This window comes from Cherax quadricarinatus, chromosome 20, assembly GCF_038502225.1.
Source record: "Cherax quadricarinatus isolate ZL_2023a chromosome 20, ASM3850222v1, whole genome shotgun sequence".
Lineage (NCBI taxonomy): Eukaryota > Metazoa > Arthropoda > Malacostraca > Decapoda > Parastacidae > Cherax > Cherax quadricarinatus.
This window is the reverse complement of record NC_091311.1, coordinates 6,558,462-6,584,437: the sequence shown is the minus strand read 5'-3', so window position 1 is coordinate 6,584,437 and position 25,976 is coordinate 6,558,462. Positions and strand designations below refer to the sequence as shown.

Genomic DNA, 25,976 nt, shown 5'->3' with positions numbered 1-25,976 from the left:
GTAGACTCCCTCCAGTAGACTCTCTTCCTCCAGTAGACTCCCTCCCTCCAGTAGACTCTCTCCCTCCCTCCAGTAGACTCTCTCCCTCCAGTAGAATCCCTCCCTCAAGTAGAATCCCTCCCTCCAGCAGACTCCCTTCCTCCATAAGACTCCCTCCCTCCATTAGAATCTCTCCCTCCAGTAAACTCCCTCCCTCCAGTAGACTCCTTCCCTCCAGTAGACTCCCTCCCTCCGGTAGACTCCCTCCAGTAGACTCCCTTCCTCCAGTAGACTCCCTCCCTCCTGTAGACTCTCTCCCTCCCTCCAGTAGATTCCATCCCTCCAATAGAATCCCTCCCTCAAGTAGAATCCTTCCCTCCAGTAGACTCCCTTCCTCCAGTAGACTCTCTTCCTCCAGTAGACTCCCTTCCTCCAGTAGACTCCCTCCCTCCAGTAGACTCCCTTCCTACAGTAGACTTCCTCCCTCCAGTAGACTCCCTTCCTCCAGTAGAGTCCCTCCCTCCAGTAAACTCCCTCCCTGCAGTAGACTCCCTCCCTCCAGTAGACTCCCTCCATCCAGTAGACTCCCTCCCTTCAGTAGACTCCCTCCCTCCAGTAGACTCCCTTCCTACAGTAGACTTCCTCCCTCCAGTAGACTGCCTTCCTCCAGTAGACTCCCTCCAGTAGACTCCCTCCCTCCAGTAGACTCCCTCCCTTCAGTAGACTCCCTTCCTCCAGTAGACTCCCTTCCTCTAGTAGACTTCCTCCCTCCAGTAGACTCTCTCCCTGTAGTAGACTCCCTCCCTCCAGGAGACTCTCTTCATTAGACTCTCTTCCTCCAGTAGACTCCCTCCCTCCAGTAAACTCCCTCCCACCAGTAAACTCCCTCCCTGCAGTAGACTCTCTCCCTCCAGTAGACTCCCTCCATCCAGTAGACTCCCTCCCACCAGTAGACTCCCTTCCTCCAGTAGACTCTCTTCCTCCAGTAGACTCTCTCCCTGTAGTAAACTCCCTCTCTCCAGTAGACTCCCTCCCTCCAGTAGACTTCCTCCATCCAGTAGACTCCCTCCCTCCAGTAGACTCCCTTCCTCCAGTAGACTCTCTTCCTCCAGTAGACTCTCTCCCTGTAGTAAACTCCCTCCCTCCAGTAGACTCCCTCCCTCCAGTAGACTCCCTCCATCCAGTAGACTCCCTCCCTCCAGTAGACTCCCTTCCTCCAGTAGACTCTCTTCCTCCAGTAGACTCTCTCCCTGTAGTAAACTCCATCCAGTAGACTCCCTCCAGTAGACTCCCTCCAGTAGACTCCCTTCCTCCAGTAGACTCCCTTCCTCCAGTAGACTCCCTCTCTCCAGTAGACTCCCTCCCTCCAGTAGACTCCCTCCAGTAGACTCCCTTCCTCCAGTAGACTCCCTTCCTCCAGTAGACTTCCTTCCTCCAGTCGACTCTGTCCTTGTAGCAGACTCCCTCCCTCCAGTAGACTCCCTCCCTCCAGTATACTCCCTCCCTCCAGTAGACTCCCTCCAGTAGACTCCCTTCCTCCAGTAGACTCCCTTCCTCCAGTAGACTTCCTTCCTCCAGTCGACTCTGTCCTTGTAGCAGACTCCCTCCCTCCAGTAGACTCTCTTTCTCCAGTAGACTCTCTGTCTCCAGTAGACTCCCTTCCTCCAGTAGACTCCCTCCCTCCAGTAGACTCCCTTCCACCAGTAAACTCCCTCCCTCCAGTAGACTCCCTTCTTACAGTAGACTTCCTCCGTCCAGTAGACTCCCTCCAGTAGACTCCCTCCAGTAGACTCCCTTCCTCCAGTAGACTCCCTCCAGTAGACTCCCTCCCTCCAGTAGACTCCCTTCCTCCAGTAGACTTCCTTCCTCCAGTAGACTCCCTACCTCCAGTAGACCCTCTCTTTCCCTCCCTCCCTCCCTCCCTCCCTCCCTCCCTCCCGTAGACTCATGAGGTCAATACAAACAGGTAAGTACACGTACCTAGTAAGACCAGGAGGGTGCAGTACAGTACACCTTCAGCCATGGTGGGTGTGACTCTCTCACTAATGGTACGGATGGTGCTCCCGATTAGGGTATTTCAAGACACCCGTATCACGGACTGGTAACGGCGGTGTTCAGGATTCTGGTGATTTAAGACACCCGTATTTCAGATTCGTAGCGATGGTTGTTTCGAAATTCAGGTGTTTTAAGATACCCGTCTTGACCAGATGACTATTTCAGAGTCGGGTATTGGTTAGCTTCAAGTATTGTTGCTTCAGGTGTTGTTGCTTCAGGTGTTGTTGCTTCAGGTGTTGTTGCTTGTTGAGCTACCTTCTGCACACTGCGTCTCTCTCTCACACACACACGCGCACGCCCGTGCCAGCTAACACCAGCTATTACGGCGGTATTATCTGGTATGAAAGAATAGAGCTTTTAAAATTAAATGAATCAGTTGCCCGCCCTTCCTTACTGGCGTCGAGCTTGGTAATGACGCTGGCACCGGATGCCACCCCTTTAAAACCTTGCAGCCTTGTGGTGCCAGACGACACCATGAGATCAACGTTGTCAGAACGACACTTTGAGATCAATGTTGTCAGGACGACATCATGAGATCAACATTACTAGGGCGACATCATGAGATTAAAGTTACCAGGACGACATCATGAGATCAACGTTACCAGGACGACATCATGAGATCAACGTTACCAGGACGACATCATGAGATCAACGTTACCAGGACGACATCATGAGATCAACGTTACCAGGACGACATCATGAGATCAACGTTACCAGGACGACATCATGAGATCAACGTTACCAGGACGACATCATGAGATCAACGTTACCAGGACGACATCATGAGATCAACGTTACCAGGACGACATCATGAGATCAACGTTACCAGGACGACATCATGAAATCAACGTTACCAGGACGACATCATGATATCAACATTACTAGGGCGACATCATGAACTCAACGTTACCAGTGCGACATCATGAAATCAACGTTACCAGTGCGACATCATGAAATCAACGTTACCAGGGCGACATCATGAGATTAACGTTACCAGGACGACATCATGAGATCAACGTTACCAGGACGACATCATGAGATTAAAGTTACCAGGACGACATCATGAGATCAACGTTACCAGGACGTCATCATGAGATCAACGTTACCAGGACGACATCATGAGATTAAAGTTACCAGGACGACATCATAAGATCAACGTTACCAGGACGTCATCATGAGATCAACGTTACCAGGACGACATCATGAGATCAACGTTACCAGGACGACATCATGAGATTAACGTTACCAGGACGACATCATGAGATCAACGTTACCAGGACGACATCATGAGATCAACGTTACCAGGACGACATCATGAGATCAACGTTACTAGGACGACATCATGAGATCAACGTTACCAGGACGACATCATGAGATCAACGTTACCAGGACGACATCATGAGATTAAAGTTACCAGGACGACATCATGAGATCAACGTTACCAGGACGACATCATGAGATTAAAGTTACCAGGACGACATCATGAGATCAACGTTACCAGGACGACATCATGAGATCAACGTTACTAGGACGACATCATGAGATCAACGTTACCAGGACGACATCATGAGATCAACGTTACCAGGACGACATCATAAGATCAACGTTACAAGGACGTCATCATGAGATCAACGTTACCAGGACGACACGTGTATGACTTTTGTTGTATGGCACTTATTGTATAAGAATTATTGTATGAGACTTGTTGTATGACTTCCTTAGGTACCACTACTCCTCCCCTGGGGTAGTGGTACATGATGCCCACCCCTGGGATAGTGGTAAGGATGCCCACCCCTGGCATAGTGGTAAGGATGCCCACCCCTGGGATAGTGGTAAGGATGCCCACCCCTGGGATAGTGGTAAGGATGCCCGCCCCTGGGATAATGGTAAGGATGTCCACCCCTGGGACAGTGGTAAGGATGCCCACCCATGGGATAGTGGTACATGATGCCCACCCTCGGATAGTGGTAAGGATGCCCACCCCTGGGATAGTGGTCAGGATGCCCACCCCTGGGATAGTGGTAAGGATGCCCACCCCTGGGATAGTGGTAAGGATGTCCACCCCTGGGATAGTGGTAAGGATGCCCACCCCTGGGATGGTCGTAAGGATGCCCACCCCTGAGATAATGGTAAAGATGTCCACCCCTGGGATAGGGGTAAGGATGCCCACCCCTGGGATAGTGGTAAGGATGCCCACACCTGGGATAGTGGTAAGGATGCCCACCCCTGGGATGGTCGTAAGGATGCCCACCCCTGAGATAATGGTAAAGATGTCCACCCCTGGGATAGGGGTAAGGATGCCCACCCCTGGGATAGTGGTAAGGATGCCAACCCCTGGGATGGTGGTAAGGATGCCCGCCCGTGGGATAATGGTAAGGATGTCCACCCCTGGGATTGTGGTAAGGATGCCCACCCCTGGGATAGTGGTACATGATGCCCACCCCTGGGATAGTGGTAAGGGTGCCCACCCCTGGGATAATGGTAAGGATGCGCACCCCTGGGATAGTGGTAAGGATGCCCACCCCTGGGATAGTGGTAAGGATGCCCACCCCTGGGATAGTGGTAAGGATGCCCACCCCTGGGATAGTGGTAAGGATGTCCACCCCTGGGATAGTGGTAAGGAGGCCCACCCCTGGGATAGTGGTAAGGATGGCCACCCCTGGGATAGTGGTAAGGATGCCCACCCCTGGGATAGTGGTAAGGATGCCCACCCCTGGGATAGTAGTAAGGATGCCCACTCCTGTGATAGTGGTAAGGATGCCCACCCCTGTGATAGTGGTAAGGATGCCCACCCCTGGGATAGTGGTAAGGATGCCCACCCCTGGGATAGTAGTAAGGATGCCCACCCCTGGGATAGTGGTAAGGATGCCCACCCCTGGGATAGTAGTAAGGATGCCCACCCCTGGGATAGTGGTAAGGATGCCCACCCCTGGGATAGTGGTAAGGATGCCCACCCCTGGGATATTGGTAAGATGCCCACCCCTGGGATAGTAGTAAGGATGCCCACCCCTGGGATAGTGGTAAGGTTGCCCACCCCTGGGATGGTGGTAAGGATGCCCACCCCTGGGATAGTGGTAAGGATGCCCACCCCTGGGATAGTAGTAAGGATGTCCACCCCTGTGATAGTGGTAAGGATGCCCACCCCTGGGATAGTGGTAAGGATGCCCACCCCTGGGGTAGTAGTAAGGATGCCCACCCCTGGGATAGTGGTAAGGATGCCCACCCCTGGGATAGTGGTAAGGATGCCCACCCCTGGGATAGTAGTAAGGATGCCCACTCCTGTGATAGTGGTAAGGATGCCCACTCCTGTGATAGTGGTAAGGATGCCCACCCCTGGGATAGTGGTAAGGATGCCCACCCCTGGGATAGTGGTAAGGATGCCCACCCCTGGGATAGTGGTAAGGGTGTCCACCCCTGGGATAGTGGTACATGATGCCTACCCCTGGGATAGTGGTAAGGATGCCCGCCCCTGGGATAATGGTAAGGATGTCCACCCCTGGGACAGTGGTAAGGATGCCCACCCATGGGATAGTGGTACATGATGCCCACCCTCGGATAGTGGTAAGAATGCCCACCCCTGGGATAGTGGTCACGATGCCCACCCCTGGGATAGTGGTAAGGATGCCCACCCCTGGGATAGTGGTAAGGATGTCCACCCCTGGGATAGTGGTAAGGATGCCCACCCCTGGGATGGTCGTAAGGATGCCCTCCCCTGAGATAATGGTAAAGATGTCCACCCCTGGGATAGGGGTAAGGATGCCCACCCCTGGGATAGTGGTAAGGATGCCCACCCCTGGGATAGTGGTAAGGATGCCCACCCCTGGGATGGTCGTAAGGATGCCCACCCCTGAGATAATGGTAAAGATGTCCACCCCTGGGATAGGGGTAAGGATGCCCACCCCTGGGATAGTGGTAAGGATGCCAACCCCTGGGATGGTGGTAAGGATGCCCGCCCGTGGGATAATGGTAAGGATGTCCACCCCTGGGATTGTGGTAAGGATGCCCACCCCTGGGATAGTGGTACATGATGCCCACCCCTGGGATAGTGGTAAGGGTGCCCACCCCTGGGATAATGGTAAGGATGCGCACCCATGGGATAGTGGTAAGGATGCCCACCCCTGGGATAGTGGTAAGGATGCCCACCCCTGGGATAGTGGTAAGGATGCCCACCCCTGGGATAGTGGTAAGGATGTCCACCCCTGGGATAGTGGTAAGGATGGCCACCCCTGGGATAGTGGTAAGGATGCCCACCCCTGGGATAGTGGTAAGGATGCCCACCCCTGGGATAGTAGTAAGGATGCCCACTCCTGTGATAGTGGTAAGGATGCCCACCCCTGTGATAGTGGTAAGGATGCCCACCCCTGGGATAGTGGTAAGGATGCCCACCCCTGGGATAGTAGTAAGGATGCCCACCCCTGGGATAGTGGTAAGGATGCCCACCCCTGGGATAGTAGTAAGGATGTCCACCCCTGTGATAGTGGTAAGGATGCCCACCCCTGGGATAGTGGTAAGGATGCCCACCTCTCGGATAGTGGTAAGGATGCCCACCCCTGGGATGGTGGTAAGGATGCCCACTCCTGGGATAGTGGTAAGGATGCCCACCCCTGGGATAGTAGTAAGGATGCCCACCCCTGGGATAGTGGTAAGGATGCCCACCCCTGGGATAGTAGTAAGGATGCCCATCCCTGGGATAGTGGTAAGGATGCCCACCCCTGGGATAGTGGTAAGGATGCCCACCCCTGGGATAGTGGTAAGGATGCCCACCCCTGGGCTAGTGGTAAGATGCCCACCCCTGGGATAGTCGTAAGGATGCCCACCCCTGGGATAGTGGTAAGGTTGCCCACCCCTGGGATGGTGGTAAGGATGCCCACCCCTGGGATAGTGGTAAGGATGCCCACCCCTGGGATAGTAGTAAGGATGTCCACCCCTGTGATAGTGGTAAGGATGCCCACCCCTGGGATAGTGGTAAGGATGCCCACCCCTGGGGTAGTAGTAAGGATGCCCACCCCTGGGATAGTGGTAAGGATGCCCACCCCTGGGATAGTGGTAAGGATGCCCACCCCTGGGATAGTAGTAAGGATGCCCACTCCTGTGATAGTGGTAAGGATGCCCACTCCTGTGATAGTGGTAAGGATGCCCACCCCTGGGATAGTGGTAAGGATGCCCACCCCTGGGATAGTGGTAAGGATGCCCACCCCTGGGATAGTGGTAAGGGTGCCCACCCCTGGGATAGTGGTACATGATGCCTACCCCTGGGATAGTGGTAAGGATGCCCACCCCTGGGATAGTGGTAAGGATGCCCACCCCTGGGATAATGGTACATGATGCCCACCCCTGGGATAGTGGTAAGGATGTCCACCCCTGGGATAGTGGTAAGGATGCCCACCCCCGGGATAGTGGTAAGGATGCCCACCCCTGGGATAGTGGTAAGGATGCCCACCCCTGGGATAGTTGTAAGGATGCCCACCCCTGGGATAGTGGTAAGGATGCCCACCCCTGGGATAGTGGTAAGGATGCCCACCCCTGGGATAGTGGTAAGGATGCCCACCCCTGGGATAATGGTACATGATGCCAACCCCTGAGATAGTGGTAAGGATGCCCACCCCTGGGATAGTGGTAAGGATGCCCACCCCTGGGATAGTGGTACATGATGCCCACCCCTGGGATAGTGGTAAGGATGTCCACCCCTGGGATAGTGGTAAGGATGCCCACCCCCGGGATAGTGGTAAGGATGCCCACCCCTGGGATAGTGGTAAGGATGCCCACCCCTGGGATAGTTGTAAGGATGCCCACCCCTGGGATAGTGGTAAGGATGCCCACCCCTGGGATAGTGGTAAGGATGCCCACCCCTGGGATAGTGGTAAGGATGCCCACCCCTGGGATAGTGGTAAGGATGCCCATCCCTGGGATAGTGGTAAGGATGCCCACCCCTGGGATAGTGGTAAGGATGCCCACCCCTGGGATAGTGGTAAGGATGCCCACCCCTGGGATAGTGGTAAGGATGCCCACCCCTGGGATAGTGGTAAGGATGCCCACCCCTGGGATAGTGGTAAGGATGCCCACCCCTGGGATAGTGGTAAGGATCCGAAACGTTTAAGTTTAAAGCTGTATATGTATATAAGTCTTTTTCCACATCTTGGTATCACCGTAACATTTTTCACATTATTTAGTTATGACAAGTATGTGGTGTTAATTCATCACTGTTGCTAGACAGCGATGAATTAACACTACATCTGACTACAGTAACTAATTTCGAGGGTAAACTACTGCGTAGGGCGACACGGGGAAGTGACATTTGCAGCCGGGAAGCATTTTTATACCACGGTTCGCCAGAGGTTAAGAGGAAATATACTGCTTATAAGGCACATGAGTAGCCATTGGTCAGGATCGGAGAGGAGAGCAAACGTTGTTATTGAAAGCAAGAAACTAGGTGTCATGAACCTGACCTTCCTCTTCACCCATGTAGCCAACCCTCAAGCAATTATGTTTTTACAAAGTTCTGTCACAGCAGACTTTAATCTGCCTCTTCCTGCGCAAGACTTGATCTGCTACGTCGAGACCTGCATTAACCTCTTCCTCCTCGACAATGACATTCACATGTCAAAATCTGGAATGGTTATGGTATCGTCTATCAGCGCAATAATGACCAACATCTGCTAAGAACACTTCTGGGAAAAACAGATTCGAAGGTCTCATCCAGTGACACTTTATTTAGCTTTAATTGTGGACGATATCCTGATCTTTGTTTCCAGAATTTTCAGTCTCACTCAATTCATAAACTCAACGCGATCGAGTCCTTTATACACGTCACGCTGGAAGAAAGAAAAGAGTTGGATCCTTATCCCTTTTGGATATCAACTCGTCAAGGGAGGTTCTCTAAAATAAAGAACGTTCAGAAACGTTGTTTTCAATATGACCTGATTCATTATTTCTCCTACATTGACCTCAAAACCAAGCGGGATAGTGAAATAGATTTCTTTCTCTGAGAACTCAGGGTTTCTGATGAAGAATACCTGTCAAAGGAACAGAAATATATTTGAGGATATTTTTCGCTACCTCAAATTCCCGCCTCATTATCTGTTCTTAAGGTAATTTTTTCCTCATACATAACACACATATTCGCCTTGTCCTCCACTCAGGGCAGATTGCCGTCAACATCTTCCCTCTTATTTAAAACCTACAACGTCCATGTGCTGGGCTGTCCTTTTCTGCTGTTTCTTGAAAATACTTCCTTGAACCTTTAGCATCTAGCATCTGATGGGCCAGCGCCCCCATCTAAGAGATTACCGGAAACCCCAAACCAAGAATTACTTGGTATCCCGGCTGGAGAGACCGGCAGAGCACATCAGACATACCTCCGGCAACACACATTTCCCTTCAGGAGGGAGAACACTAACAGGGCATGAACAGCCCATCACAACCTTCCTTCTCACAGAAAGTACAGCTGAAGAACATAACGGACAACTGGAAAGACAGAACCAAACGCATAACTTGACAAGCATCCACCACCCACCTCACAAATACAATCGAAGACAACAATAAAATGTAAGGTAAACTTACTGCCTACATTATCCGTAATTCATACGATAAACATAATATACCTCGTCCTGTCACCTTGGCCCCGCCCCTCTACCTTCATCAATACCCGACCTCACGTTCTTAGCCAACCTCACCTCTGATCCCAGGCTGCTCACAAGCATGATAACACGGCGTATTTGCTTCATCTCGTATTCTTAATAAACTCCAGCCTTGGGTGAAATGTCGCAATAAAAAAAAGGCTTCCCTCCTACCCTCACCTTTATTTCCTAAATCATTTCCTCATAGATAGCCGCCATTTATTGCCATTAATTCAGTCTTTCCGAACACCTGGGTATTTCACACTTGCTGTTGCTCTCAACTTTAGCTAAGTTATAATGGGTTTTCCCCTGTTGTGTAATGTTTACGTCTTTATTGTTTCGTATGGCCAATATGGCCGTTCATCCAGGAGAGATAACGACCTATGTGAAAACTCTCTTACTGTTATTATTATTATTATTATTATTATTATTATTATTATTATTATTATTATTATTATTATTATTATTATTATTATTATTATTATTATTATTATTATTATTATTGTTCTTCTCGTAGAAACACCTCTAGGCACTCTCTATTGTGGAGAGTGAAAAAGGATATTTCTCATGTGTGGCAAGTAATATTGATGTTTAATAATAATAATAATAATAATAATAATAATAATAATAATAATAATAATAATAATAATAATAATAAAAATAATAATAATAATAATAATAATAATAATAATAATAATAATAATAATAATAATAATAATAATAATAATAACAATAATAATAATAATAATAATAATAATAATAATAATAAATTTTATTATTATTATTATTATTATTATTATTATTATTATTATTATTATAATTATTATTATTATTATTATTATTATTATAATTATTATTATTATTATTATTATTATTATTATTACTGCTGTTATTTAGCAGTCCTGACCCTACCAAGAATAAAACACTTTCCCAGTCACTCATTCAGTTACTGTCTTGACAGAAGCTGGCTGACATCACTGTTCAGTTGGCCCCTGAAAGCGCAACGTCCTCACTCGTCCTTCAGAGTGCAGGCACTGCACCTCCCATCTCCAGGACTCAAGTCCGGCTAACCGGTTTCCTCTGAATCCCTTCACAAATGTTACCTTGTTCTCACTTCAACAGTATGTCAAGTCGTAAAAAAAAATTTGTCTACACTCATTTCTATGGAACACACTCATGTAAGACTGTTAGATGTCAAAGCCCTTAGCACTCAAGACCTCCATTATCTACTCTCTTCAGGTAGGTAGGGAGATCCCTAGCCCTCCTTCCCTCCATCCCGGAGTTATATGCCCTCCTAATCATCCTATTTTGCTTCATCTTCTCTTAACGCCCAAATCGCCTGAACAACTTCCCCTCAACTCTCTTAATAATACTAGTCTCCTAATTCTAAACTTTCTGCTTAATATTTACACCACGGATTGCCCTCAAACACTACATCTCCACTACCTCCAGCTTCCACCTTGCTGCAACGTTTAAAACCCATGGCTCACATCCATGCAACAGGGTTGATATTAATCCACTCCGGTATATTCCCTTTTTTGCCTTGGTGGATCAAGATCTTTATCTCCACAGATGCCTCAGTGCACCACCACCTTCACTGCATCAACAGTTCTTCACTTCACTGTGTTATTGACAAAAAACAACTGTGACAACTTCCCCTTGTATTAGATTCATTATCTCTTAATCCCACACCTCTCCCCGGTACCTTAACATTCACTTCCTTTACAACCCCATTTATAAATGTTAAAAAAACGGCTGTTTAATTAATTAACATATTTATTGATGGTGACATCAAACACACACACACACACACAAGTGAAGAGGCGGGGCCAGGAGTTAGGACTCGATCCCTGCAACCTCTACTAGGTGAGTACAACTAGGTGAGTACACACACACACACACACAAACATACGCAAACACACACACACACACACACACACACACACACACACACACACACACACACACACACACACACACACACACACACACACACACACACACACACACACGCACGCAGGATCCATACATAGCTTTAAGACGAGGTATGATAAAGCTCACGGAGCGGGAAGAGTAACCGGGTAGCGGCCAGGTAAAGAACCGAGGCCAGGAGCTGTGACTATACCCCCGCAACCACAACTAGGTGATTACACACACACACACACACACACACACACACACACACACACACACACACACATAATATCATAAATATAAATATACACACACACACAATCGTCCACGAAGACATACTGAATGACCAGATAAATATAGAGAAGATAAATGATTGGAAACTAATGATGCTTTATATACTGTCATAACGTCTGTAACTCTGCCCAGACTAACCTAGGTCGATACTGAGTGACTGTGAGGGGCTCCTGAGACCATTATTCAAGAAGGCACTCAGTCTGTCACTGGAAAATCACCAATTGGATCAAGCAAAGCTTCCTGGTCGACTGGGAGGCGACGCAGTTAGCCTTGTTACGGCCCAGAGATTGTTGAAGCAGCCACGCAGTGGGAGTGATGCAGACTCTTCAAGCCGACCAGCACCTTTCTTTTTGTAAATTATGTAACCCAACTGAACTCCTTACCTTGGCCCAGGAGCTAAAGCTCCTGGGTCGAGGGTAAGTCACATCGTCGGACTGTCAATTTACGGACCGCGGTTCAAGCCCCTCCTTCACACTTCTGTTTATTTATCGACAGACATTCATTACAACTTAATTTAAGTTCGTAGGCAATGTGGCCTTGAGGGAAACCAGTCTGAACATAACGAAAAAAAAATATTGATTTAAAGTGTTATTAAATAAATTTAAACTGACCTATGCTGTAAATAGCAGAATTAAGCTAAAAAATATTGTTAGTTTAAAGGAATTTAGGTGAGATTTCTCAGTTAGGTTTGCTCAAAAAATAAAAATCTTAATATTATTGCCAATGAAAAAAATAATTATATATCATTCTGCAAAAGAACTTTTAGGAAAAGTTTATTTTTAAATGTAGTTCGGCCTATTCGGCAAGTTCTAGGCAGGGATCGAACCCTTGACATTCAAGCACCCCCACGAGAAGCTCGCCAAAACACCAAGACGCCTTTGACCAGTGAGCCAACAATGTTACAAACATCAGATGCCCACTACCACTGTACATGTCACCCCTGATGCGAGCACATACGTGGCTGTGGAAAGTGTCAGGACTAATTTCATTTACCTCCCGTTTGGAATACCAAACTTCACTAGCAGTGCACATAATGTATACACGGGAACCAGGTACCCCCGAGTGGTGAGTAGCAGTGAGTCGTGTGCAGCTTTCTGGACACACGTCTCACTCCCCGGGGCTGAATGAAGTATTTGAGAAGTAGGCTTCGAGATGTCATTTATGGTGTTCTACTTCCCACTGTATCTCTTTTAATGTATTTTGTTTTCAAAGTTCACACAGTATACACGGGGTGGAAGGAGAAGAAAATACAAACAACTCGGGGGAGAATCCTACATACAGTCCTAGGATTGTATGTTCCAGTTCAAAGAGTCGTGAATTTTCGCTCTCCATGAGGTGGGCTAAAACAACACGGGTTCGATCCTCCAGTTAGCCGCAGTGTTGTTATTGATATATATATATATATATATATATATATATATATATATATTTATATATATATATATATATATATATATATATATATATATATATATATATATATATATATATATATATATATATATATATATATATCTATATATATATATATATATATATATATATATATATATATATATATATATATATATATATATATATATATATAAAAGGTTATATGAAGCCTTCATAACACTTGTGTAGTCGAAAGGCTTTAAACCCCGTGTAACCAACTAACCAACCTCGTCATCTAAGTAAATTCTTACCATTCTGCTTGCTGTTACCTTGACCTCTGATCCAGCTCTTCTCAAACTAATTCTCTGGTTCCTGCGTCTCGTAACACCAAGTCCGGATGTTAACCCCCGCCATCATTTCTTATACTCCTTTACACAAGACATTATTGAGGGAAGCCTTTAAATGGTTGTCTGTGAGGTAAAAGGAGACAGGTGTAACTAAGAACACAAGGGCAACTAAGGACACAAATGTAACTAAGGAGACAAATACAACTAAGGACACAAGGTAAGCTAAGGATACAAGTGTAACCAAGGACACAAGCGCAACTAAGGACACAAGTGTAACCAAGGACACAAGCGCAACTAAGGATACAAGTGCAACCAAGGACATAAGTGCAACTAAGGACACAAGTAAAACTAAGGACACAAGTGCAACCAAGGACACAAGTGCAACTAAGGACACAAGTGCAGCTAAGGACCCAAGTGTAACCAAGGACACAAGTGTAATCAAGGACACAAGTGCAACTAAGGACAAATGCAACTAAGGACACAAGTGTAACCAAGGACACAAATGCAAATAAGGACACAAGTACAACTGAGGACACAAGTACAATAAGGACACAAGTGCAACTAAGGACAAATGCAACTAAGGACACAAGTGTAACCAAGGACACAAATGCAACTAAGGACACAACTGCAATAAGGACACAAGTGCAACTAAGGACAAATGCAACAAAGGACACAAGAGTAACTAAGGACACTAGTGCAACGAAGGACACAAGTGCAACTAAGGACACAAGTGCAACTAAGGACACAAGTGTAACTAAGGACACTAGTGCAATTAAGGACACAAGTGCAACTAAGGACACAAGTGCAACTAAGGAAACAAGTGCAACTAAGGACACAAGTGCAACTAAGGACACAAGTGTAACTAAGGACACTAGTGCAACTAAGGACACAAGTGCAACTAAGGACACAAGTGTAACTAAGGACACTAGTGCAACTAAGGACACAAGTGCAACTAAGGACAAATGCAACTAAGGACACAAGTGCAACTAAGGACAAATGCAACTAAGGACACAAGTGCAACTAAGGACACAAGTGTAACTAAGGACACAAGTGTAACTAAGGACGCTAGTGCAACTAAGGACACAAGTGCAACTAAGGAAACAAGTGCAACTAAGGACACAAGTGCAACTATGGACACAAGTGCAACTAAGGACAAATGCAACTAAGGACACAAGTGCAACTAAGGACAAATGCAACTAAGGACACAAGTGCAACTAAGGATACAAGTGTAACTAAGGACAAATGCAACTAAGGACACAAGTGCAACTAAGGACAAATGCAACTAAGGACACAAGTGTAACTAAGGACACTAGTGCAACTAAGGACACAAGTGCAACTAAGGACACAAGTGCAACTAAGGAAACAAGTGCAACTAAGGACACAAGTGTAACTAAGGACACAAGTGCAACTAAGGAAACAAGTGTAACTAAGGACACAAGTGTAACTAAGGAAACAAGTGTAACTAAGGACACAAGTGTAACTAAGGAAACAAGTGCAACTAAGGACACAAGTGTAACTAAGGACACAAGTGCAACTAAGGAAACAAGTGTAACTAAGGACACAAGTGTAACTAAGGAAACAAGTGTAACTAAGGACACAAGTGTAACTAAGGAAACAAGTGCAATTAAGGACACAAGTGCCACTAAGGACACAAGTACAACCATTTATTGTGACGCCACAATAAAATGTCACATCAGTTGCACTTGTGTCCTTGTACCTCGCATATTGTCCGTAATTTTATCAACGTTATTAAAAATTTTTGCCTAATTTTTATTTTTGTCTTGACCAATTATTCGTTTTAATTTTGATCGTAACACGAAAACGCCTCATCCGATTGGCTTCAAATTTTGAGTTTATCAATGATGAGGACCAGTTTATAATAGCTACCATTAGTAAAAATGAGGACCTTGCCAGTGAGGGGCTTTTGATCTTAGGAATCGGAACTGTGTTTCAGCTCTTTGGATCAAGTCTGAATGTCTTCCATTCTTCCAGGAGCTGTATAACCCCTACGAGTTTATCATTCTCCCATGAATGTAATAATAATAATTCAAACTTGCACAGCTGGTGTATGGTAACCAGGACAAAATTCTTGGAAGAAGTGGCGCGGGCAGCTGCTCTATGATGCATTCCCAGCTTCCAGGAATCACTCAGATAACTTCCTAAACCCTCTGCTGCTTGGCTTCAGAAGCTGAAAAATGACGACATCTAATTCAACGTTGGTGAAAAGCAAAATTCGAGCGTGTAGGCACAAATCAGCATATTTTATGTGTAAAACAGACAAGATAGTAACAAGATAGTAAAACGGACAAGATAGTAACCATTAAGTTTAGTCTGCGTAGGGAGCGTATTTCAAAATATACGAAAACAGTTTAGAAAACTTAAAATCGTTGGATCCATGACATTAACTGGGGAATACTATTTTTCGATCTTCTTTAAGTTTTCATCCGTAGTGTGTTTACCAGACAGCAATGGTTCTCATTGTTACTGGGCTACACTGGTGTGTTTACCAGACAGCAATGGTTCTCATTGTTACTGGGCTACACTGGTGTGTTTACCAGACAGCAATGGTTCTCATTGTTACTGGGCTACACTGGTGTGTTTACCAGACAGCAATGGTTCCCATTGTTACTGGGCTACACTGGTGTGTTTACCAGACAGCAATGGTTCCCATTGTTACTGGGCTACACTGGGGTGTTTACCAGACAGCAATGGTTCCCATTGTTACTGGGCTACACTGGTGTGTTTACCAGACAGCAATGGTTCCCATTGTTACTGGGCTACACTGGTGTGTTTACCAGACAGCAATGGTTCCCATTGTTACTGGGCTACACTGGTGTGTTTACCAGACAGCAATGGTTCCCATTGTTACTGGGCTACACTGGTGTGTTTACCAGACAGCAATGGTTCCCATTGTTACTGGGCTACACTGGTGTGTTTACCAGACAGCAATGGTTCCCATTGTTACTGGGCTACACTGGTGTGTTTACCAGACAGCAATGGTTCCCATTGTTACTGGGCTACACTGGTGTGTTTACCAGACAGCAATGGTTCCCATTGTTACTGGGCTACACTGGTGTGTTTACCAGACAGCAATGGTTCCCATTGTTACTGGCCTACACTGGTGTGTTTACCAGACAGCAATGGTTCCCATTGTTACTGGGCTACACTGGTGTGTTTAATACAGATTCTAGGACATAATGGGAAGACAGTAGAACTATATACAAAAGATGAGGTAATCAGTCCCTCGGCCTTAGAGTTAGTGTTCACAGCATCGTGGTGGAGGAGAATCTGGAGCAAAGACAAGAAGACTGGCGGTTTATATAGGCGTCAGTGGATAGGGACGGGCAGCAGACGAGGGCAAAGTCACTGGTAGGCGGGATTCCCCAGTGGAAGTAGGTCCTTCCCAAAGAGATGGGTTAGTTGCAGCAGCCGTGAAAGTCTTGTAGATGTCCTCTGAACCAAGATTCCATGATGTTGCAGTGTCTGACAAGTTGTGCAAGAAAGGTATAAAATACCGACAATATGAAAGTTAAGACACATGTGCAACATCTGGATATCGTTATTGTAGTAGACGTTTCGCCATCCAGTGGCTTTATCAATACAGATTCTAGGACATAATAGGAAGACAGTAGAACTATATACAAAAGATGAGGTAATCAGTCCCTCGGCCTTGGAGTTAGTGTTCACAGCATCGTGGTGGAGGAGAATCTGGAGCAAAGACAAGAAGACTGGCGGTTTATATAGGCGTCAGTGGATAGGGACGGGCAGCAGACGAGGGCAAAGTCACTGGTAGGCGGGATTCCCCAGTGGAAGTAGGTCCTTCCCAAAGAGATGGGTTAGTTGCAGCAGCCGTGAAGGTCTTGTAGATGTCCTCTGAACCAAGATTCCATGATGTTGCAGTGTCTGACAAGTTGTGCAAGAAAGGTATAAAATACCGACAATATGAAAGTTAAGACACATGTGCAACATCTGGATATCTTTATTGTAGTAGACGTTTCGCCATCCAGTGGCTTTATCAATACAGATTCTAGGACATAATAGGAAGACAGTAGGACATCTACAAGACCTTCACGGCTGCTGCAACTAACCCATCTCTTTGGGAAGGACCTACTTCCACTGGGGAATCCCGCCTACCAGTGACTTTGCCCTCGTCTGCTGCCTGTCCCTATCCACTGACGCCTATATAAACCGCCAGTCTTCTAGTCTTTGCTCCAGATTCTCCTCCACCACGATGCTGTGAACACTAACTCCAAGGCCGAGGGACTGATTACCTCATCTTCTGTATATAGTTCTACTGTCTTCCTATTATGTCCTAGAATCTGTATTGATAAAGCCACTGGATGGCGAAACGTCTACTACAATAAAGATATCCAGATGTTGCACATGTGTCTTAACTTTCATATTGTCGGTATTTTATAACTTTCTTGCACAACTTGTCAGACACTGCAACATCATGGAATCTTGGTTCAGAGGACATCTACAAGACCTTCACGGCTGCTGCAACTAACCCATCTCTTTGGGAAGGACCTACTTCCACTGGGGAATCCCGCCTACCAGTGACTTTGCCCTCGTTTGCTGCCCGTCCCTATCCACTGACGCCTATATAAACCGCCAGTCTTCTTGTCTTTGCTCCAGATTCTCCTCCACCACGATGCTGTGAACACTAACTCCAAGGCCGAGGGACTGATTACCTCATCTTTTGTATATAGTTCTACTGTCTTCCTATTATGTCCTAGAATCTGTATTGATAAAGCCACTGGATGGCGAAACGTCTACTACAATAAAGATATCCAGATGTTGCACATGTGTCTTAACTTTCATATTGTCGGTATTTTATACCTTTCTTGCACAACTTGTCAGACACTGCAACATCATGGAATCTTGGTTCAGAGGACATCTACAAGACCTTCACGGCTGCTGCAACTAACCCATCTCTTTGGGAAGGACCTACTTCCACTGGGGAATCCCGCCTACCAGTGACTTTGCCCTCGTCTGCTGCCAGTCCCTATCCACTGACGCCTATATAAACCGCCAGTCTTCTTGTCTTTGCTCCAGATTCTCCTCCACCATGATGCTGTGAACACTAACTCCAAGGCCGAGGGACTGATTACCTCATCTTTTGTATATAGTTCTACTGTCTTCCTATTATGTCCTAGAATCTGTATTGATAAAGCCACTGGATGGCGAAACGTCTACTACAATAAAGATATCCAGATGTTGCACATGTGTCTTACCTTTCTTATTGTCGGTATTTTATACCTTTCTTGCACAACTTGTCAGACACTGCAACATCATGGAATCTTGGTTCAGAGGACATCTACAAGACCTTCACGGCTGCTGCAACTAACCCATCTCTTTGGGAAGGACCTACTTCCACTGGGGAATCCCGCCTACCAGTGACTTTGCCCTCGTCTGCTGCCCGTCCCTATCCACTGACGCCTATATAAACCGCCAGTCTTCAGGCCTTTGCTCCAGATTCTCCTCCACCACGATGCTGTGAACACTAACTCCAAGGCCAGGGGACTGATTACCTCATCTTTTGTATATAGTTCTACTGTCTTCCTACTGGTGTGTTTACCAGACAGCAATGGTTCCCATTGTTACTGGGCTACACTGGTGTGTTTACCAGACAGCGATGGTTCCCATTGTTACTGGCCTACACTGGTGTGTTTACCAGACAGCAATGGTTCCCATTGTTACTGGGCTAAACTGGTGTGTTTACCAGACAGCAATGGTTCCCATTGTTACTGGGCTACACTGGTGTGTTTACCAGACAGCAATGGTTCCCATTGTTACTGGCCTACGCTGGTGTGTTTACCAGACAGCAATGGTTCCCATTGTTACTGGGCAACACTGGTGTGTTTAGCAGACAGCAATGGTTCCCATTGTTACTGGGCTACCCTGGGGTGTTTACCAGAAAGCAATGGTTCCCATTGTTACTGGGCTACACTGCGGTGTTTACCAGACAGCAATGGTTCCCATTGTTACTGGGCTACACTGCGGTGTTTACCAGACAGCAATGGTTCCCATTGTTACTGGGCTACACTGGTGTGTTTACCAGACAGCAATGGTTCCAGTTGTTACTGGGCTACACTGGGGTGTTTACCAGACAGCAATGGTTCCCATTGTTACTGGGCTACACTGGTGTGTTTACCAGACAGCAATGGTTCCCATTGTTACTGGGCTACACTGGTGTGTTTACCAGACAGCAATGGTTCCCATTGTTACTGGGCTGCACTGGTGTGTTTACCAGACAGCAATGGTTCCCACTGTTACTGGGCTACACTGGTGTGTTTACCAGACAGCAATGGTTCCCATTGTTACTGGGCTACACTGGTGTGTTTACCAGACAGCAATGGTTCCCATTGTTACTGGGCTACACTGGTGTGTTTACCAGACAGCAATGGTTCCAATTGTTACTGGGCTACACTTGTGTGTTTACCAGACAGCAATGGTTCCCATTGTTATTGGGCTACACTGGTGTGTTTACCAGACAGCAATGGTTCACATTGTTACTGGGCTACACTGGTGTGTTTACCAGAGAGCAATGGTTCCCATTGTTACTGGGCTACACTGGTGTGTTTACCAGACAGCAATGGTTCCCATTGTTACTGGGCTACACTGGTGTGTTTACCAGACAGCAATGGTTCCCATTGTTACTGGGCTACACTGGTGTGTTTACCAGACAGCAATGGTTCCCATTGTTACTGGGCTACACTGGTGTGTTTACCAGACAGCAATGGTTCCCATTGTTACTGGGCTACACTGGTGTGTTTACCAGACAGCAATGGTTCCCATTGTTACTGGGCTACACTGGTGTGTTTACCAGACAGCAATGGTTCCCATTGTTACTGGGCTACACTGGTGTGTTTACCAGACAGCAATGGTTCCCATTGTTACTGGGTTACACTGGTGTGTTTAACAGACAGCAATGGTTCCCATTGTTTCTTGGCTACACTCGTGTGTTTAACAGATAGCAATGTTTCCCATTGTTACTGGGCTACACAGATGTGTTTACCAGACAGCAATGGTTCCCATTGTTACTGGGCTACACTGGGGTGTTTACCGGGTAGCAATGGTTCCCATTATTACTGGGCTACACTGGTGTCTTTACCAGACAGCAATGGTTCACATTGTTACTGGGCTACACTGGTGTGTTTACCAGACAGCAATGGTTCCCATTGTTACTGGGCTACACTGCGGTGTTTACCAGGCAGCAATGGATCCCATTGTTACTTGGCTACACTGGTGTCTTTACCAGACAGCAATGGTTCACATTGTTACTGGGCTACACTGGTGTGTTTACCAGACAGCAATGGTTCCCATTGTTACTGGGGTACACTGGTGTGTTTACCAGACAGCAATGGTTCCCAATGTTACTTGGCTACATTGGTGTGTTTACCAGACAGCAATGGTTCCCATTGTTACTGGGCTACACTGGTGTGTTTACCAGACAGCAATGGTTCCCATTGTTACTGGGCTACACTGGTCTGTTTAAAAGATAGCAATGGTTCCCATTGTTACTGGGCTACACTGGTGTGTTTAACAGACAGCAATGGTTCCCATTGTTACAGAGCTACACTGGTGTGTTTACCAGACAGCAATGGTTCCCATTGTTACTGGGTTACACTGGTGTGTTTAACAGACAGCAATGGTTCCCATTGTTACTTGGCTACACTGGTGTGTTTAGCAGATAGCAATGATTCCCATTGTTACTAGGCTACACTGGTGTCTTTACCAGACAGAAATGGTTCCCATTGTTACTGGGCAACACTGGGGTGTTTACCAGACAGCAATGGTTCCCATTGTTACTGGGCTACACTGGGGTGTTTACCAGACAGCAATGGTTCCCATTGTTACTGGGCTACACTGGTGTGTTTAACAGCCAGCAATGGTTCCCATTGTTACTGGGCTACACTCGTGTATTTACCAGACAGCAATGGTTCCCATTGTTACTGGGTTACACTGGTGTGTTTACCACACAACAATGGTTCCCGTTGTTACTGGGCTACACTGGTGTGTTTACCAGACAGCAATGGTTCCCATTGTTACTGGGCTACACTGGTGTGTTTAACAGACAGCAATGGTTCCCCTTGTTACTGGGCTACACTGGTGTGTTTAACAGATAGCAATGGTTCCCATTGTTACTGGGCTACACTGGGGTGTTTACCAGACAGCAATGGTTCCCATTGTTACTGGGCTACACTGGTGTGTTTAACAGACAGCAATGGTTCCCAATGTTACTGGGCTACACTGTTGTGTTTAACAGACAGCAATGGTTCCCATTGTTACTGGGCTACACTGGTGTGTTTAACAGACAGCAATGGTTCCCATTGTTACTGGGCTACACTGGTGTGTTTAACAGACAGCAATGGTTCCCATTGTTACTGGGCTACACTGGTGTGTTTAGAAGACAGCAATGGTTCCCATTGTTACTCGCTACACTGGTGTGTTTACCAGACAGCAATGGTTCCCATTGTTACTTGGCTACACTGGTGTGTTTACAAGACAGCAATGGTTCCCATTGTTACTGGGGTACACTGGAGTGTTTACCAGACAGCAATGGTTCCCATTGTTACTTGACTACACTGGAGTGTTTAACAGACAGCAATGGTTCCCATTGTTAATTGGCTACACTGGTGTGTTTAACAGACAGCAATGGTTCCCATTGTTACTTGGCTACACTGGTGTGTTTAACAGACACCAATGGATCCCATTGTTTCTTGGCTACACTGGTGTGTTTACCAGACAGCAATGGTTCCCATTGTTACTGGGCTACACTGGTGTGTTTACCAGACAGCAATGGTTCCCATTGTTACTGGGCTACACTGGTGTGTTTCCCAGACAGCAATGGTTCCCATTGTTACTGGGCTACACTGGAGTGTTTAACAGACAGCAATGGTTCCCATTGTTACTTGGCTACACTGGTGTGTTTAACAGACAGCAATGGTTCCCATTGTTACTTGGCTACTCTGGTGTGTTTACCAGACAGCAATGGTTCAAATTGTTACTGGGCTACACTGGGGTGCTTACCAGACAGCAATGGTTCCCAATGTTACTGGGCTACACTGGTGTGTTTAACAGACAGCAATGGTTCTCATTGTTACTTGGCTACACTGGTGTGTTTAACAGACAGCAATGGTTCCCATTGTTATTTGGCTACACTGGTGTGTTTAACAGACACCAATGGATCCCATTGTTTCTTGGCTACACTGGTGTGTTTACCAGACAGCAATGGTTCCCATTGTTACTGGGCTACACTGGTGTGTTTACCAGACAGCAATGGCTCCCATTGTTACTGGGCTACACTGGTGTGTTTCCCAGACAGCAATGGTTCCCATTGTTACTGGGCTACACTGGAGTGTTTAGCAGACAGCAATGGTTCCCATTGTTACTTGGCTACACTGGTGTGTTTAACAGACAGCAATGGTTCCCATTGTTACTTGGCTACTCTGGTGTGTTTACCAGACAGCAATGGTTCAAATTGTTACTGGGCTACACTGGGGTGCTTACCAGACAGCAATGGTTCCCAATGTTACTGGGCTACACTGGTGTGTTTAACAGACAGCAATGGTTCCCATTGTTACTGGGCTACACTGGTGCGTTTAGCAGACAGCAATGGTTTCCATTGTTACTTGGCTACACTGGTGTGTTTACCAGACAGCAATTGTTCCCATTGTTACTTGGCTAAACTGGTGTGTTTACCAGACAGCAATGGTTCCCATTGTTACTGGGCTACACTGGTGTGTTTACCAAACAGCAAAGGTTCCCATTGTTACTTGGTTACACTGGTGTGTTTAACAGACAGCAATGGTTCCCATTGTTACTTGGCTACACTGGTGTGTTTAACAGACAGCAATGGCTCCCATTGTTACTTGGCTACACTCGTGCGTTTACCAGACAGCAATGGTTCCCATTGTTACAGGGCTACACTGGTGTGTTTACCAGACAGCAATGGTTCCCATTGTTACTTGGCTACACTGGTGTGTTTAATAGACAGCAATGGTTCCCATTGTTACTTGGCTACACTGGTGTGTTTACCATACAGCAATGGTTCCCATTGTTACTGGGCTACACTGGGGTGCTTACCAGACAGCAATGGTTCCCATTGTTATTGGGCTAATCTGGTGTGTTTAACAGACAGCGATGGTTCCCATTGTTACTTGGATACACTGGTGTGTTTAACAGACAGCATTGGTTCCCATTATTGCTGGGCTACACTGGGGTGTTTACCTGACAGCAATGGTTCCCATTGTTACTGTGCTACACTGGTGTGTTAACAGACAGCAATGGTTCCAATTGTTACTGGGCTACACTGGTGTGTTAACAGACAACAATGGTTCCCATTGTTACTGGGCTACACTGGTGTGTTTAACAGACAGCAATGGATCCCATTGTTACTGGGCTACACTGGTGTGTTAACAGACAACAATGGTTCCCATTGTTACTGGGCTACACTCGTGTGTTTAACAGATAGCAATGTTTCCCGTTGTTACTGGGCTACACAGGTGTGTTTACCAGACAGCAATGGTTCCCATTGTTACTGGATTACACTTGTGTTTACCACACAGTAATGGTTCCCGTTGTTACTGGGCTACACTGGTGTGTTTACCAGACAGCAATGGTTCCCATTGTTACTGGGCTACACTGGTGTGTTTAACAGACAGCAATGGTTCCCATTGTTACTGGGCTACACTGGTGTGTTTAACAGATAGCAATGGTTCCCATTGTTACTGGGCTACACTGGGGTGTTTACCAGGCAGCAATGGTTTCCATTGTTACTGGGCTACACTGGTGTGTTTAACAGACAGCAATGGTTCCCATTGTTACTGGGCTACACTGGTGTTTTTAACAGACAGCAATGGTTCCCATTGTTACTGGGCTACACTGGTGTGTTTAACAGACAGCAATGGTTCCCATTGTTACTGGGCTACACTGGTGTGTTTAACAGACAGCAATGGTTCCCATTGTTACTGGGCTACACTGGTGTGTTTAGAAGACAGCAATGGTTCCCATTATTACTGGGCTACACTGGTGTGTTTAGCAGACAGCAATGGTTCCCATTGTTACTGGGCTACACTGGTGTGTTTACCAGACAGCAATGGTTCCCATTGTTACTTGGCTACACTGGTGTGTTTACCAGACAGCAATGGTTCCCATTGTTACTGGGCTACACTGGAGTGTTTACCAGACAGCAATGGTTTCCATTATTACTTGACTACACTGGAGTGTTTAACAGACAGCAATGGTTCTCATTGTTACTTGGCTACACTGGTGTGTTTAACAGACAGCAATGGTTCCCGTTGTTACTTGGCTACACTGGTGTGTTTAACAGACACCAATGGATCCCATTGTTACTTGGCTACACTGGTGTCTTTACCAGACAGCAATGGTTCCCATTGTTACTGGGCTACACTGGTGTGTTTACCAGACAGCAATGGTTCCCATTTTTACTGGGCTACACTGGTGTGTTTACCAGACAGCAATGGTTCCCATTGTTACTGGGCTACACTGGTGTGTTTACCAGACAGCAATGGTTCCCATTGTTACTGGGTTACACTGGTGTGTTTACCAGACAGCAATGGTTCCCATTGTTACTGGGCTACACTGATGTGTTTACCAGACAGCAAAGGTTCCCTTTGTTACTGGGGTACACTGGGGTGTTTACCAGACAGCAATGGTTCCCATTGTTACTGGGCTACACTGGTGTGTTTACCAGACAGCAATGGTTCCCATTGTTACTGGGCTACACTGGTGTGTTTACTAGACAGCAATGGTTCCCATTGTTACTGGGCTACACTGGTCTGTTTAAAAGATAGCAATGGTTCCCATTGTTACTGGGCTACACTGGTGTGTTTAACAGACAGCAATGGTTCCCATTGTTACAGGGCTACACTGGTGTGTTTACCAGACAGCAATGGTTCCCATTGTTACTGGGTTACACTGGTGTGTTTAACAGACAGCAATGGTTCCCATTGTTACTTACCTACACTGGTGTGTTTAACAGATAGCAATGATTCCCATTGTTACTAGGCTACACTGGTGTCTTTACCAGACAGAAATGGTTCCCATTGTTACTGGGCAACACTGGGGTGTTTACCAGACAACAATGGTTCCCATTGTTACTGGGCTACACTCGGGTGTTTACCAGACAGCAATGGTTCTCATTGTTACTTGGCTATACTGGTGTGTTTAACAGACAGCAATGGTTCCAATTGTTACTGGGCTACACTCGTGTATTTACCAGACAGCAATGGTTCCCATTGTTACTTGGCTATACTGGTGTGTTTAACAGACAGCAATGGTTCCCATTGTTACTTGGCTATACTGGTGTGTTTAACAGACAGCAATGGTTCCCATTGTTACTGGGCTACACTGGTGTGTTTACCAGACAGCA

General features: G+C 46.5%; 1 protein-coding gene across 1 annotated transcript in view; it reads right to left on the bottom strand.

Annotated features, from left to right (window-relative positions):
• Positions 1–2,279, bottom strand: part of LOC128703230 (uncharacterized) — a 60,717-nt gene extending 58,438 nt beyond the window's left edge. Inside the window, exon 1 of the mRNA XM_070086869.1 lies at positions 1,960–2,279. Within this exon, the coding sequence (XP_069942970.1) occupies positions 1,960–2,002 (43 nt within the window). The 5' untranslated portion in view covers positions 2,003–2,279. The remainder of the gene's footprint in view (positions 1–1,959) is intronic.
• Positions 2,280–25,976: the final 23,697 nt, after the last annotated feature.